This window comes from Opisthocomus hoazin, unplaced genomic scaffold (genome assembly GCF_030867145.1).
Source record: "Opisthocomus hoazin isolate bOpiHoa1 unplaced genomic scaffold, bOpiHoa1.hap1 HAP1_SCAFFOLD_314, whole genome shotgun sequence".
Classification (NCBI taxonomy): domain Eukaryota; kingdom Metazoa; phylum Chordata; class Aves; order Opisthocomiformes; family Opisthocomidae; genus Opisthocomus; species Opisthocomus hoazin.
The window spans coordinates 1-18820 of record NW_027448906.1 but is presented as its reverse complement, the minus strand read 5'-3'; the positions used below and the strand labels follow the sequence as shown (position 1 = coordinate 18820).

General features: G+C 66.6%; 2 protein-coding genes across 2 annotated transcripts; both read right to left on the bottom strand.

Moving 5' to 3' along the window:
- Positions 1–1996: 1996 nt before the first annotated feature.
- LOC104328975 (uncharacterized) lies at positions 1997–7131 on the bottom strand. The gene is made up of 2 exons (XM_075412165.1): positions 7114–7131; positions 1997–5168 (listed from the first exon to the last, which is right to left on the bottom strand). Exon 2 carries the CDS (start codon positions 5156–5158, stop codon positions 1997–1999), a length of 3162 nt encoding a protein of 1053 aa, XP_075268280.1. The 5' UTR covers positions 5159–5168; positions 7114–7131.
- A 45-nt stretch (positions 7132–7176) lies between these two features.
- Positions 7177–17852, bottom strand: LOC142359737 (valine--tRNA ligase, mitochondrial-like; the record flags this gene model as incomplete). The annotated part of the gene is given in 18 exon segments (XM_075412161.1): positions 7177–7630; positions 7826–7915; positions 8678–8850; positions 9711–9822; positions 9904–10104; positions 11772–11924; positions 12002–12129; positions 12218–12296; positions 12373–12441; positions 12586–12690; positions 14852–14905; positions 14907–14950; positions 14953–14977; positions 15080–15151; positions 16143–16248; positions 17410–17486; positions 17567–17648; positions 17746–17852. Coding segments are annotated over 18 exon segments (1845 nt in total), but the record flags the coding sequence as incomplete, so codon positions are not given.
- Positions 17853–18820: the final 968 nt, after the last annotated feature.

Below are 18820 nucleotides of genomic sequence, written 5' to 3'. Positions count from 1 at the left end.
ATCAGGGACCCCCCCCACGACCTCCCCAGGGGACCCAGGCATCAGGGACCCCCCCCGTGGCCCCCCCAGAGGACCCAGGTACCCCCCATGACCCCCCCCCCAGCAGACCCAGATATCCGGGACCCCCCCCTTGACCCCCGCAGGGGACCCAAGTGCCCCCCGTGACCCCCCCAAAGGGACCCAGGTCCCCCCTGTGAACCCCCCTCAAGGGTCTCAGGCATCAGGGACCCACCCGTGGCCCCCCCAGAGGACCCAGGTACCCCCAGTGACCCCCCCAAAGGGACCCAGGCATCAGGGACCCCCCTTTGGCCCCTCCAGGGGGCCCAGGTGCCCCCCAGGACCCCCCCAGGGAAAACAGGTCGTCCCCCCTGGCCCCCCCCAGGGGACCCAAGTGCCCCCCGTGACCCCCCCTAAGGGACCCAGGCATCAGGGACCCCCCCCATGACCCCCCCACAGGACCTAGGTACCCCCTGTGACCCCCCCCAGAGGACCCAGGCATCAGGGACCCCCCCCCCAAGGGACCCAGGCATCGGGGACCCCCCCCGACCCCCCCCAAGGGACTCAGATGTCCAGGACCCCCCCCTTGACCCCAACCGGGGACCCAGGTCCCCCCCTGACCCCTCCAAGGGACCCAGGTCCCCCCTGTGACCCCCCCAAGGACACCCAGGCGTCCGGGACCCCCTCCTTGACCCCCCCAGGGGACCCAGGACCCCCTGTGACCCCCCCCAGGGCACCCAGGTCCCCCCTGTGACCCCTCCAAGGGGACCCACGTGTCCAGGACGCCCCCTGTGACCCCCCCAGGGGTCGTGGCCCCCCCCATGACCCCCCCAGGAGACCCAGGACCCCCTGTGTTCCCCCCAGAGGACCCAGGTCCCCCCCCCAAGACACCCCGGGGGGTCCCAGGCACCTAGGGACCCCCCCCCCAGGGCACCCAGGGGTCCCCCCCACCCCGTGACCCCCCCCCAGGGCACCCCGGGGTCCCGGCCGTACCGCGAAGACCCCGGCGAGGAGGAGGAGGGCGAGGAGGAGGCAGAGGAGGGCGAGGAAGACGAGGGGGCAGCCCGGGGGGGGGGTCTGGGGCTGGGGGGCTTCTATGGGGAGAGAGAAAGGGGCGGGGTCAGCGGCGGGCCCCGCCCCCAGCCCCACCCCCGCCCTTGGCCCCACCGTGACCACGCCCCCAGTTTCCAGGCCCCACCCCACCCACCCCAGGCCCTGCCCATCTCTCATCGGCCCCGCCCCCAGCTGCCAGGCCCCGCCCCTAGATGCCCCACCCACCCTAGGCCCTGCCCATCTCCCCCCGGCTCCACCCCCAACTGCCAGGCCCTGCCCCCAGCTGCCAGGCCCCGCCCCCAGCTGCCCCACCCACCCTAGGCCCTGCCCATCTCCCCCTGGACCCGCCTCCATCTGCCAGGCCCCGCCCCCAGATGCCCCACCCACCCCAGGCCCTGCCCATCTCCCCGGCCCCGCCTCCATCTTCCAGGCCCCGCCCCCAGATGCCCCACCCACCCCCGGCCCCGCCCCCAGGGCTTGACACCGCCTCCCCCCCTACCTGGGGCGTGGCCTCGGCTGCCGCCGCCCTCTCCGGGCGCCTCAGCGGTGATGTCATCGGTGAGGTCATCGCCCGGAGCGGACGGGTTCGTTGGGGGCGGGGCGGGGCGGCTCCTCCCCGGGGCTGACGTCACCCGTGATGTCATCGCCCGGGGGAGTGACGTCACGCCCGGCGCCGCCGCCAGGGGGGAAGGACGCGACGTCACCCTCGGGCGTGACGTCATCAGTGACGTCACCCCAGGGGGCGGCACTCGCGCCGGTGACGTCACCGGTGAGGTCAGCGGCGCCTCCCGGCGGGGAGGAAGTGACATCACCCGTGGCGATGACGTCATCAGCGCCACGCTCCCCGGAGGCGGAGGAAGGGACGTCAGCCCCGGCAATGATGTCATCGGCGAGGACATTTCCGGGCGTGACGTCACCCACAAGCCCCGCCCCCTCGGTGATGACGTCACCAGGGAGGGCTTCCTCCAGGACAGAGGAAGTGACATCGCCCCCCCGCCGTGACGTCACCAGGGGGGCGTTCCCCGGGGAGGGCGGCGGTGACGTCAGCGGTGATGTCATCGCCGAGGACGTCCCCAGCGCCCGCCTCCTCCCCAGGCGGGGCCGTCACCGTGATGGTGATGCCACCAGCGGCGCAGGTGGCCCCGAGGTCCCCAACGTCCCCCAGGGCGGTGACGTCACCAACATCCCTTGGGGTGGGGACATCTCTGTCCCCAACGGCTTTGTCCCCAAGATCTGGGACATCCCTGTCCCCAAGGTCCCTTGGGGTGGTGGCATCTCTGTCCCCCAGATCTAGGACATCCTCGTCCCCAAGGTCCCTTGTGGTGGTGGCATCTCCATCCCCAAGATCTGGGACATCCCTGTCCCCAAGGTCCCTTGGGGTGGTGGCATCTCTGTCCCCCAGATCTAGGACATCCTCGTCCCCAAGGTCCCTTGTGGTGGTGGCATCTCCATCCCCAAGATCTGGGACATCCTTGTCCCCAAGGTCCCTTGGGGTGGTGGCATCTCTGTCCCCAAAATCTGGGACATCCCTGTCCCCAAGGTCCCTTGGGGTGGTGGCATCTCTGTCCCCAAGATCTGGGACATCCCTGTCCCCAACGTCCCTTGGGGTGGGGACATCTCTGTCCCCCAGATCTAGGACATCCCTGTCCCCAACGTCCCTTGGGGTGGGGACATCTCTGTCCCCCAGATCTGGGACATCCCTGTCCCCAAGTTCCCTTGGGGTGGTGGCATCTCCATCCCCAAGATCTGGGACATCCCTGTCCCCAAGGTCCCTTGGGGTGGTGGCATCTCCATCCCTAAGATCTGGGACATCCCTGTCCCCAAGGTCCCTCAAGGCTGTGACATCCCCAGTGTCCCTCAGGGTGGGGACATCCCTGTCCCTAATGTCCCCTAGAGCTGCGACGTCCTTGTCCCCAACATCCTTGACCAGATGGGGTTGGACATCCTTGTCCCCAACGTCCCTTGGGGTGGGGACATCCCTGTCCCCAACATCCTCGACCAGATGTGGTGGGACATCCCTGTCCCCGATGTCCCTCAGGGTAGGGACACCTCTGTCCCCAACATCCTCCACCAGATGGGGTGGGACATCCTTGTCCCCAATGTCCCTCAGCGTGATGACATCCCTGTCCCCAGTGGCTTTGTCCCCCAGAACTGGGACATCCTTGTCCCCAAGGTCCCTTGGTGTGGTGGCATCTCTGTCCCCAAGAACTGGGACATCCCTGTCCCCAACTTCCCTCAGGGTGGAGACATCCCTGTCCCCAATGTCCCCTAGAGCTGCGACGTCCTTGTCCCCAACGTCCTTGACCAGCTGGGCTGGGACATCTCTGTCCCCAATGTCCCTTACTGTGGTGGCATCTCCGTTCCCAACGTCCTTGTCCCCAAGAACTGGGACATCCTTGTCCCCAACATCCCTCAGCATGGTGACAACCTTGTCCCCAATGTCCTTGACCAGATGGGGTGCGACATCCCTGTCCCCAACGTCCCTCAAGGCTGTGATGTCCCCAGTGTCCCTCAGCGTGGTGACATCCCTGTCCCCAGGGTCCTTGACCAGATGGGGTTGGACATCATCCGTGTCCCCAACGCCCCTCAGCACGGTGACACCCCTGTCCCCAACGTCCTTGTCCACATGGGTTGGGACATCCTTGTCCCCAGTGTCCCTCAGGGTGAGGACATCCCTGTCCCCAGCACCCTTGTCCCCAAGAACTGGGACATCCCTGTCCCCAACATCCCTTAGGGTGGGGACATCCCTGTCCCCAATGTCCTCGACCAGATGGGGTGGGACATCCCTGTCCCCAAGGTCTCTTGGGGTGGTGACATCTGTGTCCCCAATGGCTTTGTCCCCAACAACTGGGACATCCCTGTCCCCAACATCTCTGTCCCCAATGTCCCTCAGGGTAGTGGCCTTCCTGTCCCCAATGTCCTTGTCCCCAAGAACTGGGATATCCCTGTCCCCAATGTCCCTCGGTGTGGTGACATCCCTGTCCCCAAGGGTTGGGACACCCCTGTCCCCAACGTCCCTTGGGGTGGTGGCATCTCTGTCCCCCAGATCTGGGACATCCCTGTCCCCAATGGCTTCGTCCCCCAGATCTGGGACATCCCTGTCCCCAACGTCCCTTGGGGTGGTGGCATCTCTGTCCCCAATGTCCATCAGTGTGGGGACATCCCTGTCCCCAGTGGCTTTGTCCCCAACGTCCTTGACCACGTGGGGTGGGACATCCCTGTCCGCAACGTCCCTTGGGGTGGTGGCATCTCTGTCCCCAAGAACTGGGACATCCCTGTCCCCAGCGTCCCTAAGGTTGGTGGCATCTCTGTCCCCCAGAACTGGGACATCCCTGTCCCCAATGTACCTTGGGGTGGGGACATCGCTGTCCCCAACGTCCCTTGGGGCGGTGGCATCTCTGTCCCCCAGATCTGGGACATCCCTGTCCCCAACGTCCCTTGGGGTGGTGGCATCTCTGTCCCCCAGATCTGGGACATCCTTGTCCCCAACGTCCCTTGGGGTGGTGGCATCTCTGTCCCCCAGATCTGGGACATCCCTGTCCCCAGCGTCCCTTGGGGTGGTGGCATCTCTGTCCCCCAGATCTGGGACATCCCTGTCCCCAGCGTCCCTAAGGTTGGTGGCATCTCTGTCCCCCAGATCTGGGACATCCCTGTCCCCAGCGTCCCTAAGGTTGGTGGCATCTCTGTCCCCGAGATCTGGGACACCCCTGTCCCCAATAGCTTTGTCCCCCAGATCTGGGACATCCCTGTCCCCAACGTCCCTCAGGGTGGTGGCATCTCTGTCCCCAACGCCCTCGTCCCGCAGCTCCGTCCCGTCCCCGCTCCCCGCGTCCCTTGTGACGTCCCCGGTGTCCCCAAAGTCCCCGGTGTCCCCAAAGTCCCCGGCGTCCTCGTCGGCCGGGGCGGCCGTGACGGTGATGGTGATGCCGCTGGCCCGGGGGGTGACAGTGCCATCACCGGGGGGGACACCGGTGTCACCCCCCCCCTCGGGGACGCCCCCGGTTTGTCCCCGCGCCGGCTCGGGCTCCGCGGTGACGTCCCCGGGGGTGGCTGTCACCTCCCCGGGGAGGGGACGAGGGGGGACGGCGTGGGAGCAGCCCTCGGCCATGGGCAGGGACCTGGGGGGACAGAGGGGACACGGGGACGTCACCGGGGGGGTGGCACGGGGACAGGGGGGGATGGGGGGGACACAGAGGGGACAGAGGGACACGGGGGGGACATTGGGGGGACACAGGGGACATAGAGGGATGGGGGGGACACAGAGGGGACACGGGGAGGGACATTGGGGGGACATGGGGACACGGAAGGGACACAGAGGACATGGAGGGGACACAGATGGGGACACTGGGGACCCCAGGAGGGACAGGGGGGACACAGGGGACAGAGGGGACACAAACGGGGACACTGGGGGGACACTGGGGTCCCCAGGAGGGACAGGGGGGACACAGAGGGGACACGGAGGGGACACAAATGGGGACACTGGGGGGACACTGGGGACCCCAGGAGGGACAGGGGGGACACAGAGGGGACACAGGGGGGACACAGAGGGGACACGGGGGGGACATTGGGGGGACACGGGGGACATAGAGGGATGGGGGGGACACAGAGGGGACACGGGGAGGGACATTGGGGGGACATGGGGACACGGAAGGGACACAGAGGACATGGAGGGGACACAGATGGGGACACTGGGGACCCCGGGAGAGACAGGGGGGACACAGAGGGGACACTGGGGGGTCACAAGGGACATGGAGGGGACATGGGGGACCCTAGGACTGGACATGGGGACACAGGGGACATGGAGGGGACGCAGATGGGGACACTGGGGGGGACACAGGGGACCCCAGGAGGGACAGGGGACACGGGGGGGACAGAGAAGACCCAGAGGGGACGCGGGGACACAGAGAGGGACACTGGGGGGACACAGAGGGGACAAAAAGAGACCCCAAGATGGACAAAGGGGACATGGAGGGGACATGGGGGGGACACAGAGCGGACATTGGGGGGACACTGGGGGACCCCAGAAGAGACAGGGGACATAGAAGGGACAGAGGGGACACAAAAGGGACACGGAGGACCCAGGAGGGACAGGGGGACATGGAGGGTGACATTGGGGGGACACAGAGGGGACATGGGGGACCCCAGGAGGGGACATTGGGGGGACACAGAGAACATGGAGGGGACCCAGGGGACAGAGGGGAACATTGGGGTGCCCAGGAGGGACAGGGGGACACGGAGGGGACACTGGGGACCCCAGGAGGGACAGGGGGGACACTGGGGGGCACAAAGGGGGACACTGGGGGGACATTGGGGACACGGAGGGGACACGAGGGGACACGAGGGGACACCAGGAAGGATGAGGAGATGGGGAGGGGACATGAGGAGACACGAGGGGGACACAGTGGACACGGAGGGGACATTGGGGTGACACAGGGGACCCCTGGAGGGGACATGGGGACACGGAGGGGACACGAGGGGACAGAGGGACCCCAGGAGGGACAGGGGGACACAGAGGGGACACGGAGGGGACACTGGGGACCCCAAGAGGGACAGGGGGGACATTGGGGACACAAAGGGGGACATTGGGGACACAAAGGGGGACACTGGGGACACAAAGGGGGACACTGGGGGGACATTGGGAACACGGAGGGGACATGGAGGGGACACCGGGAAGGATGAGGAGATGGGGAGGGGACATGAGAGGACACGGGGGGGACACTGGGGACCCCTGGAGGGACAAGGGGACACGGAGGCGACACTGGGGGGGACACCAGGGGGGATGGGGGGACACAGAGGGGACACAAGGGGACAGAGGGACCCCAGGAGGGACAAGGGGGACATTGGGGACACAAAGGGGGACACTGGGGGGACATTGGGGACACGGAGGGGACACGAGGGGGACACAGGGGACACAGAGGGGACATTGGGGACACCAGAGGGGATGGGGGGACGCCGAGGGGACATGAAGGGGACACGAAGGGGACATGAAGGGACAGGAGGGGGACACGAGGGGACCCCAGGAGGGGACAGGGGGACACGGGGGGGGGGGGAGGGGACAAGTACCTGAGGTGACAGCAGGTGACAGTCGGGGTCCCGGCAGCGACGTGGGGGGGGGGGGGCAGGGGAAGGGTGGGGGATGGGCGCCCGATCTCGGGGTCCCACGGTCGCTCACGCCATGGCGGGGCCGCCAGTGACGTCACCACCGCCGCCGATGATGTCACCGCGGCGGGGCCGGCAGCTCCCAGAGATGGGGAGGGGAGGGGAGGCGAGGAGGGGGGTGGGGCCAACCTTGAACCAGGAGAAGGGGCGGAGCCTGGCCCTCTGGCCCCGCCCACTTCCCCCAAGCCCCACCCACTTCCCCCAAGCCCTGCCCCTCTGAGCCCCCCCCCCAAATAACGAGGCGCCGAGGTCGTTAGGGTGTCCCCAAATGAGCGGGGAGGGGGGGGTTTATTGGGGGGCGGGGTCCCCCCCGCTGCCGGGGTCCCCTCCCCCCCCGCCGGGGCCCCGGGGGGGGGTCGGGGGGCCCCAGGGCCCCCAGCGCTTGCTTCAGGCGGGCGAGCTCGGAGCGGAGCAGGGCGACCTGGGGAGAGCGGCGTTAACGAGCGCAGCGCTAACGAAGCGGCGGGGGGGGGGGGGGGGGGGTGGTGCCCCTCCCCCTGGCACTAACGAAGCCCTCCCCCCCCCCCAAAAAAACGAGGTTAATTAGTTCCCCCCCTCCGTCTCTCTAGAGTGATGAGGCTAATTAGTGGTAATTAGGGTAATGAGAGGGCGGTACCTGCTGGGGTGGGGCCCCCCCGAGGCGCCGCTCTAGGCCGCGGCTGCGGGCGTCGAGCTGGGCCCGGGCGGCCGCCGGCTCCACCAGCCCCTGGGGGGGGCAAGAAAAGGGGGGGGACACCCCCAGTGTCCCACAATGCCCCTGGGGGTCCCCCAGTTCCCACAATGCCCCTGGGTCCCCCCCCCACATCCGCCAATGGCCCTGGGTCCCGCTCCCAGTCCTCCAGCGTCCCACAATGCCCTGGGGTTCCCCCCAAGGTCCCCCAGTATCCCATGATGCCCCTGGTTCCCTCCTCAGGTCCCTCAGTGGCCCTGGGTCCCGCTCCCAGTCCTCCAGCGTCCCACAATGCCCCTGGGTTCCCTCCCTGGGTCCTCCAGCATCCCACAATGCCTTGGGGCGCCTCCCAAGTCCTCCAGCTTCCCATGATGCCCTTGGGTTCCCCCCCCCCCCCCCGGGTCCTCCAGTGTCCCATAATGCCCTGGGGTGCCTCCCAAGGTCCCCCAGTATCCCACAATGCCCCTGGGGTCCCCCCAAGGTCCTCCAGTGTCCCATAGTGCCCTGGGGTGCCTCCCAAGTCCTCCAGCTTCCCATGATGCTCTTGGGTTCCCCCCCCCCGGGTCCTCCAGCATCCCACAGTGCCCCTGGGGTCTCCTCAAGGTCCTCCAGCATCCCACAATGCCCCGGGGCGGCTCCCAAGTCCTCCAGCTTCCCATGATGCCCCTGGGTTCCCCCCTCCCAGGTCCCCCCATGGCCCTGGGTCCCCCCTCCAGGTCCTCCAGAGTCCCACAATGCCCCTGGGGTCCCCCCTCCCCGGTCCTCCAGCGTCCCACGATGCCCCGGGGCGGCACTCACCCGCAGGCAGAGGTAGACGTGGGTGTCGGGGCCGGCGGGGGCCCCCACCCAGCCGGCCCCCGGCTCCGCCCCCAGGGGGAGGAGCTGCAGAGGCCCCGCCTGCGCCAGGGCCTGTAGGGCGGGGCCCAGTGCCGCCAGCGAATCCTGCGCCGCCGCCGGGCACCGCACTGCCACTGAGCGAGGGATGCTGGGATAGCCCCGCCTCCCAGCATGGCCCCGCCCCCCCCGCCAACATGGCTGCCCCCACCCAGGAGGAAACATGGCCGCCCCCTCGGCATGCTGGGATTGCCAGGCCTGGGCAAGATGGCTGCCTCCAGCGGGAGCTGCCATCTTGGGGCAGAGCCAGGTGCATGCTGGGATGCGGAGTCCTCTGTGGCAGCCATCTTAACTCTGCCCCAGGGCATGCTGGGACTTGTGGTCCTCCACAGCCCTGTCAGCAATCTTGGGTGCCCCAAGGCATGCTGGGACTTGTAGTCCCTCCCCCTTACCCTGGCAGCCATCTTGGCTGCCTCCATGCATGCTGGGAGCTAGAATCCCCACAGCCCTGGCAGCCATATTGGATGTCCCAGGGCATGCTGGGAGCTGTAGGCCCCGCAGTCATCTTCGCTTTCCCAATGCATGCTGGGACATGTAGTCCCCCCAGACAGCCATCTTGAATGCCTGAGTGCATGCTGGGAGCTGTAGGCCCCACAGCCCTGGCAGCCATCTTGTCCACCCTAAGGCATGCTGGGACATGTAGTTCCCCCCCCCCCCCCCCCAGCCCTGTCAGCCATCTTGGCTGCCCCACTACCTGCTGGGAACTGTAGTCCCCAAGGCCTGGCAGCCATCTTGTCCACCCTAAGGCATGCTGGGACATGTAGTCCCCCCCACAGCCCTGTCAGCCATCTTGGCTGCCCCACTACCTGCTGGGAACTGTAGTCCCCACAGGCCTGGCAGCCATCTTGGGCTCCCCAAGGCATGCTGGGACTTATAGTTCCCCCCACCCGCCCCTGTCGGCCATCTTGCCCCCACCCGCCCACCCGCCCGCGCTCACCAGGGGGCCGGGCCGCGCCCAGGCGGAAGATGTCGCGCAGTCCTCGCGCCGCCCTCGCCACCTCCTGCATGGCCGCCACCTCGGTCTCCAGCTCGGGGCAGCGCCAGCGAGCCTGGGAGGGGGGAGAAAGCGGGGTGTCAGGGGGGTGAACCCCATGTCGGACCCCCTCCCCACCCCGCGGCGGGGTACGCACCAGGCGGGCGGCGTCGGGGAAGGGGGCGAGGGCGAGGGCGGCGGGCGCGGGGGCCGGGCGGGGCAGGCGCTGCCAGAGCTCCTCGGCCAGGAACGGGGCGAAGGGGGCCAGGAGGCGCAGGCCCAGCTCGGCGCAGCTCAGCAGGGCGCGACGCGTCCCGGCGACGGCGTCCGGGTCCCGCAGGGCCGGCTTGGCCGTCTCCTGCGGGCGGACAGACAGACGGAGGTCATGGCGGGGAGGGGACGGGCGTGGAGGCGGAGAGGTTTGGGGAGGGCGGATGGGGGCAACCAAGGTGAGGGTTGGGGTCAGCGTTCAGCAGGTGGGGTGGGACGGATGGACGGACGCGCCCAAGAGAGCGGCTACGGTCAATGCTCAAGGAGACCCAAGGGATTGGGGAGGACGGACAGATGGACACCATCAATGATGCCAAGATGGGCTCGGTTCAAAGGCCAAGGATCTACAATAGATTGGAGAGGACAGACAGATGGACATGTTTAAGGAGAGAGACTAAGGTCAATGCTCAAGAAGACCCAAGGGATTGGGGAGGATGGACAGATGGACACCATCAACAATGCCAAGATGGGCTCGGTTCAAAGGCCAAGGATCTACAACACATTGGAGAGGACAGACAGATGGACATGTTCAAGGCGAGAGACTAAGGTCAACGCTCAAGAAGACCCAAGGGATTGGGGAGGATGGACAGATGGACACCATCAACCATGCCAAGATGGGCTCGGTTCAAAGGCCAAGGATCTACAACAGATTGGAGAGGACAGATGGATGGACATGTTCAAGGAGAAAGACTAAACTCAACACTCAATGAGACCCAAGGGATTGGGGAGGACGGACAGATGGACACCATCAACCATGCCAAGATGGGTTGAGTTCAACGGTCAAGGAGCTACAACCGGTTGGGTGGGATGGACAGACGGACACATTCAACAGGGTGAGGTTGGGTTAAGGTCAACACTCAACGAGACCCAAGGGATTGTGGTGGACAGACAGACGGCCACCATCAACCATGTCAAGATGGGCTGGGTTCAATGGTCTGGGGTGGGACAGACGGATGCAGTCAAGACAGCGGGCTAAGGTCAACATTCGAGGAGACCCAAGGGATCGGGGTGGACAGACAGACGGCCACCATCAACCACGCCAAGATGGGTTGGGTTCAACGGTCTTGGGTAGGACAGACAGATGGACGCAGTCAAGACAGCGGGGTAAGGTCAACGCTCAAGGAGACCCAAGGGACTGGGGAGGATGGACAGATGGACACCATCAACCATGTCCAGATGGGTTGGGTTCAACGGTCAAGGAGCTACAATAGGTTGGGGAGGACATATGGACGGACATGCTCAAGGAAGGAGACTAAGGTCAACACTCAAGGAGACCCAAAGGATTGGGGAGGACAGACAGATGGACACCATCAACCACGTCCAGATGGGTTGGGTTCAATGGTCAAGGAGCTACAACAGGTTGGGTGGGATGGACAGACAGACACACTCAACAGGGTGAGGTTGGGCTAAGGTCAACACTCAATGAGACCCAAGGGACTGGGGAGGATGGACAGATGGACACCATCAACCACGCCAAGATGGGTTGGGTTCAATGGTCTGGGGTGGGACAGACGGATGCAGTCAAGACAGCGGGCTAAGGTCAACAGTCAAGGAGACCCAAGGGACTGAGGAAGATGGACAGATGGACACCATCAACCATGTCCTGATGGGTTGAGTTCAACGGTCAAGGAGCTGCATCACGTTGGGTGGGACGGACAGATGGACGGATGGACGTGCCCAACGGGCCACTACTGGGTTTAACACCCAGGGGGGGTCACGAGGGGCCGGGTGGGACAGACAGACGGGCCCACCCACCAGGTAGACGTCGCAGAAGCTACGCAACCAGAAGTGCTGGACGGCGGCGACGGCGCCGTGGACCTCCAGGGCTTCCATCCGCCGCCCGCACTCGCCCGCCGCCTGCGCCAGCCGGCTCAGCACCCACCGGTCCATGGGCTGCCGGGGCTCCGCCTGCCGAGGAAGAGGAAGGGCGACGGGTGGGAGGGTCCCGGGGGTGGTGGCCCCCCACCCTGACCCCACCTTGGTACCTCCTCGGGGGGTTGAGGGACGAAATCGGGCCCCAGGGCGGCGAGGACGAACTTGAGGGCGTTCCAGACCTTGTTGCAGAAGTGCCGGGAGCTCAGGGCCGCGCCGACGTCCAGGCGGATGTCGTCACCTGGGGTGGGGGACACCGAGGGGTCGGGGGGGACGCCACCGGTGGGGGGGGACACGGGGGTCCCCGCCGGCCCCCGCGCCCCGCTTACCGTGGACGTTGTGGGAGCACAGGGCCATGCGGAGAGCGTCGACGCCGCACTCGGGGATGCCGTGGGGGAACTGGCGCCTCTGGGGGGGGGACAGGGAGGGGTTGGGGGGGGACAGGGACAGCTTTGGGGGGGGTGGGGACGGGGACAGGTCCTACCTGTCCCTCTGCGGCCACCGCGAGCTCGCGGGGGTCCAGGTTCCTGCGGTGGAGCCTCTCCTGCAGCTCCTGGAAGAGAGGAGACCCTACAATAAACAAAGCCCCCCAGCGTCCCACCAAAGGTCCGTGTCATTGGGGGGGGGGGGGGGGTCTCCGTGACCCCTCTTTGGGGTCTCGGGGGGGAGGGGTTTGTTATTGTAGGGTCTGCTCTACCTGGAGGGAGGCCCCGGCGATGACGTCGCGGGGGTCGATGACGTTGCCCAGGGATTTGCTCATCTTGCGGCCCTGGGCGTCGCGCACCAGCGAGTGCAGCAGGACCTGGGGGGGGACACACGTGGGGGGGACCCTTGGGGACACCTTGGGGACACCCGAGAGGGAAGGTGACACCGCGGAGAGAGGGGATGGGGGACCCTGGGGGGCACTGGGACCGCTTGGGGACACTGGGGACCTCCTAAAAGGGAGGTGACACCTGGGAGAGAGGGAAAAGGGGACCCTTGGGGACACTGGGGACCCCAAAGGGGGGACAGGGACCCCCAAAAAGGGAGGTGACACCTGGGAGAGAGGGAAAAGGGGACCCTTGGGGACATTGGGGACTCCTTGGGGACACTGGGGATCCAAAAGGGGGACAGGGACCCCCAAGAAGGAAGGTGACACCTGGGAGAGAGGGAAAAGGGGACCCTTGGGGACATTGGGGACCCCTTGGGGACACTGGGGATCCCAAAAGGGGGACAGGGATCCCCCAAGAAGGAAGGTGACACCCACGAGAGAGGGGATAGGGGACCCTTGGGGACATTGGGGACCCCTTGGGGACACTGGGGACCCCCAAAATGAGAGGTGACACCTGGGAGAGAGGAAAAAGGGGACCCTTGGGGACACTGGGGACCCCTTGGGGACACTGGGGACCTCCTAAAAGGGAGGTGACACCTGGGAGAGAGCGGATAGGGGACCCTTGGGGACATTGGGGACCCCTTGGGGACACTGAGGACCCCCTAAAAGGGAAGTGCCACCCAGGAGAGAGGGAAAAGGGGACCCTTGGGGACATTGGGGACCCCCTGGGGACACTGGGGGGGCCTGAAGGGACACAGTGACCCCTGAGAGCAGGAAAAGGGGAACCTTCGGGACATTGGGGACCCCTTGGGGACACCGAAAGGGGGATGGAGACCCCAGAAAGGAAGCTGACACCTGGGAGAGAGCGGATAGGGGACCCTTGGGGACATTGGGGACCCCTTGGGGACAATGGGGACCTCCTAAAAGGGAGGTGACACCCGGAGAGAGGAAAAAGGGGACCCTTGGGGACACTGGGGACATCCTGGGGACACTGGGGACCTCCTAAAAGGGAGGTGACACCTGGGAGAGAGGGAAAAGGGGACCCTTGGGACATTGGGGACCCCAAAGGGGGACAGGGACCCCCAAAAAGGGAGGTGACACCTGGGAGAGAGGGAAAAGGGGACCCTTGGGGACATTGGGGGACCCCTTGGGGACACTGGGGATCCCAAAAGGGGGACAGGGATCCCCCAAGAAGGAAGGTGACACCCACGAGAGAGGGGATAGGGGACCCTTGGGGACATTGGGGACCCCTTGGGGACACTGGGGACCCCCAAAATGAGAGGTGACACCTGGGAGAGAGGAAAAAGGGGACCCTTGGGGACACTGGGGACCTCCTAAAAGGGAGGTGACACCTGGGAGAGAGCGGATAGGGGACCCTTGGGGACATTGGGGACCCCTTGGGGACACTGAGGACCCCCTAAAAGGGAAGTGCCACCCAGGAGAGAGGGAAAAGGGGACCCCTTGGGGACATTGGGGACCCCTTGGGGACACTGGGGGGGCCTGAAGGGACACAATGACCCCTGACAGCAGGAAAAGGGAACCTTGGGGACCCCTTGGGGACACTGGGGGACCCCGAGAAGGGGACAGAGACCCCAGAAAGGGAGGCGACACCAGGGAGAGAGAGAAATGGGGTCCCTTGGGGACACTGGGGACCCCTTGGGGACACTGGGGACACCGAAAGGGGGACGGAGGCCCCCAAAAAGGAAGCTGACACCTGGGAGAGAGGGGATAGGGGACCCTTGGGGACATTGGGGACCCCTTGGGGACACTGGGGACCCCCAAAGGGGGACAGAGACCCCCAAAAACGGAGGAGACACCTGGGAGAGAGGGAAAAGGGGACCCTTGGGGACATTGGGGACCCCTTGGGGACACTGGGGGAGCCTGAAGGAACACAAGGACCCCTGAGAGCAGGAAAAGGGGACCCTTGGGGACTTTAGGGACCCCTTGGGGACACTGGGGACCCCCAAAGTGGGACAGAGACCCCCAAAAAGGGAGGTGACACCCAGGAGAGAGGCGATGGGGGACCCTTGGGCACAATGGGGGGGCCCGAAGGGACACAAGGACCCCGAGAGAAGGAAAAGGGGACCCTTGGGGATGTCAGGGACCCCTTGGGGACATTGGGGACCCCCTGGGGACATCGGGGGGGGGTTACCTGGGAGAAGGGCAGGCGCCCCGTGAGCTGCTGGCCCAGCATCACCATGCGCCCCCACCCAGAAGAAGAGGAGGTCGCTGCCCGTCACCAGCACGGCCGTGGGTAGAACCGCCCCAAATCGGGGGTCTGGGGGGGCAAAAAAAAAAGGGGGGGGGCACAGGGGGGGTCCCCCATGTCCCCCACGTCCTCTCTGTCCCCCTGTGTCCCCTGTGTCCCCCCCAAACTCACCTCTTGGGGCCAGCCCAGCGCGGCGAAGGGGAAGAGCGCGGAGGAGAACCAGGTGTCCAGGACGTCGGGGGTCTGAGGGGGGGGCAGGGGGGGTCAGGGGGGACCCCAAAATGCCTCGGAGCCTGGGGGGGGGGTTTGGGGGGACCCCAAAAGCCTTCAGAGCCTTGGGAGGGAAATGGGGGGGCCCCCCAAAAGACCTCAGAGCCTGGGAAGGGGGATTGGGGGGACCCCAAAAGGCCTTGGAGCTTTGGCAGGGAAATGGAGGGGGCCCCCCAAAAGGCCTCAGACCCTGGGGGGGGGGTTTGGGGGGACCCCAAAAGGCCTTGGAGTCTTGGAGGGAAATGAGGGGGGCCCCAAAAAGCCTCAGAGCCTGGGTGAGGGTTTGGGGGACCCCAAAAAGCCTTGGAGCATTGGAGAGGGGTAATGGGGGGCCCCAAAAGCCTTCAGAGCCTTGGGAGGGAAATGGGTGGGGGCCCCCCAAAAGACCTCAGAGCCTGGGAAGGGGGATTGGGGGGACCCCAAAAGACCTCAGAGCCTGGGAAGGGGGATTGGGGGGACCCCAAAAGGCCCTGGAGCTTGGGTTGGGTTTTTGGGGGGACCCCCAAAAGCCCTCAGAGTCTGGGAGGGGGGCGAGAGGGGTGTCGAGGGGTTGCTGGAGGTGTTGGGGGTGCTTGGGGGGGGATTTTGGGGGTGCTGGAGGCGGGCAGGGGGCTGCCAGAGGGTGTCAGGGGGGCTGCTGGGACTTCGGGGTGCTGGAGGATGATTTTAGGGTGCTGGAGAAGACGGGAGAGTGCTGGGGGGGCGGATTTAGGGGGGGCTGGGGGGTCCCCAGAGGGTTTTGGGGTGCACAAGGAAAATTTGAGCCAACAGAGAAGCTTTTGGGGCGCAGGGAGGGATTTTGGGGGTGCAGGGAGGGATTTTTGGGGTGCAGGGATGGAACTGGGGGACGGTGGAGGAATTTTGGGGTCCCCCCCCCACCTTGGTGGAGCTGGAGCTGGTCGGGGGGGCAGCGGAGGGCGCGGGCGGCGGCGGCGCGGGCTTCGGCCTCGTTGCGCCCCACAACCCAGGGACCTTCGGGGTCCTCGGGGGGGGACCCCGCTTCGGGGACCCCCACCCGGTAGGCGGGCACCCGGTGGCCCCACCACAGCTGCCGGGAGAGGCACCAGTCCCTGGGGGGGGGGCGGAGAGAGGGGGGGGAGATTAGTGGGGTCCAGATGCCTGGGACCCCCCCCCCAGGACACCCAGGACCACCCACCCCGGCACCCATGGGTCCCCTTCCTGAAGTCCTGAGTCCCCTCCCCGACGCCTGGGAACTCTCCCCAGACCCCTGGGTGCCCCCCCCAGATCCCTGGTCCTCTCCTGAGACCCCTGGGACCCCTCTTTGGACCCCTGGGACCCCTCTTTGGACCCCTGGGACCCCCCCTGGACTCATGGGTCTCCTCCTTAGACCCCTGGGACCCCCCCTGGACTCATGGGTCTCCTCCTTAGACCCCTGGGACCCCCCCCAGACACCTGGGACCCCCTCCGTAGACCCCTGGGTACCCCCCCCAGACACCTGGGACCCCTCTTTGGACCCCTGGGACCCCCCCTGGACTCATGGGACCCCTCCTTAGACCTCTAGGACCCCCCCAGACGCCTAGGACCCCTCCTTAGACCCCTGGGTAAACTCCCCCGGACCCCTGGGACCCCCCCTGGACTCATGGGTCCCCTCCTGAGACCCCTGGGACCCCCCTCCGGATGCCTGGGTACCCCCCCTGGACTCATGGGACCCCTCCTTAGACCCCTGGGAACCCCCCCCAGACACCTGGGACCCCTCCTTAGACCCCTGGGTACCCCCCCCCAGACACCTGGGACCCCTCTTTGGACCCCTGGGACCCCCCCTGGACTCATGGGACCCCTCCTTAGACCTCTGGGACCCCCCCCCAGACACGTGGGACCCCCCCCGGACCCCTGGGTAACCCCCCTGGACTCATGGGTCCCCTCCTTAGACCCCTGGGACCCCTTCCAGATGCCTGGGAACCTCCCCCCCAGACTCCTGGGTCCTCTCCTGAGACCCCCCCCCCCCCGGAACTCCAGGGACCCCTCCTTAGACCTCTGGGAACCCCCCCCAGATGCCTGGGTACCCCCCCACAGACACCTGGAACCTCTTCTTAGACCCCTGGGACCCCTCCCAGATGCCTGGGAACCCCCCCCCAGACTCCTGGGTCCTCTCCTGAGACCCCTGGGACCCCCCTCTGAACTCCAGGGACCCCTCCTTAGACCCCTGGGACCCCCCCCAGATGCCTGGGACCCCCCCCAGACTCCTGGGTGCATCCCCCCCCCCCCCTTACTCGACGTTGTCCATCCACGTTTTCCAGTTCTTCTCGTGAAATTTGGGACGAGTCGGAGCCTGCCCGATGTCACCCGCCTGGGGGGGGACACCCACGTGAAGGGGAGGGTCAGGGACACGGGGGTCTGGGTGTGTCCCCACCCCCGTGTCCCTGTCACCTCCCGGGCACGTCGGGCCATCTCCTGGCACCGCAGGAACCACTGGTTCTTCAGCAGGTACTCGATGACGTCCCCAGAGCGGCTGCGGGGACACCGAGGTCACCTCCGGCCCCGGGGCCGTGTCCCCACGGCGGGGGGGGGGGACACACAGGGGACGGGGGGGGGGGACAGGGGGGTACCTGCAGAGGGGCAGGGTCATGGCGTGGTCCTGGGTGCCGCGGTGCAGGCCCCGGTCAGCCAGCGCGGCCACCACCACCTCCTCCCGGGCCACGAAGCGGTGGACGCCCTGGGGACAGGGGACAGGGCTGGGGACAGGGCTGGGGACAGGGGGAAGTGACTGGGGACACAGGGACAGGGCTGGGGACAAGGCTGGGGACAGGGGGAAGTGACTGGGATGGGACTGGGGGACACAGGGGACAGGGCTGGGGACACTGGGACAGGGGAAAGTGACTGGGACGGGACTGGGGACACAGGGACAGGGCTGGGGACAGGGGAAGTGACTGGGACGGGACTGGGGACACAGGGACAGGGCTGGGGACAGGGGGAAGTGACTGGGACGGGAATGGGGACACAGGGACAGGGCTGGGGACAGGGGGAAGTGACTGGGACGGGACTGGGGACACAGGGACAGGGCTGGGACAGGGGGAAGTGACTGGGACGGGACTGGGGACACAGGGACAGGGCTGGGGACAGGGCTGGGGACAGGGGGAAGTGACTGGGACGGGACTGGGGACAACAGGGACAGGGCTGGGGACAGGGGGAAGTGACTGGGACGGGACTGGGGACACAGAGACAGGGCTGGGGACAGGGCTGGGACAGGGGGAAGTGACTGGGACAGGACTGGGGACACAGGGACGGGGCTGGGGACACTGGGATGTGACAGGGAAAGAGCTGGGGACACGGGGAAGTGACAAGGGACAGAGCTCGGGACACAGGGACAGGTCTGGGACACAGGGACAGGACTGGGGACAGAGCTGAGGATACTGGGATGTGACAGGGAAAGAGCTGGGGACACAGGGACAGAGCTGGGGACACTGGAAGTGACAAGGGACAGAGCTGGGGACACTGGGAAGTAACAGGAGACAGAGCTGGGGAAAGGGGGGACAGAGTTGGGGACACTGAGAAGTGACAGGGACAGAGCTGGGGACAGGAGGACAGAGTTGGGGACACTGGGAAGTGCCAGGGAACAGAGATGGGGACACCGGGACAGAGCTGGGGACACCGAGATGTGACAGGGGACAGAGATGGGGACAA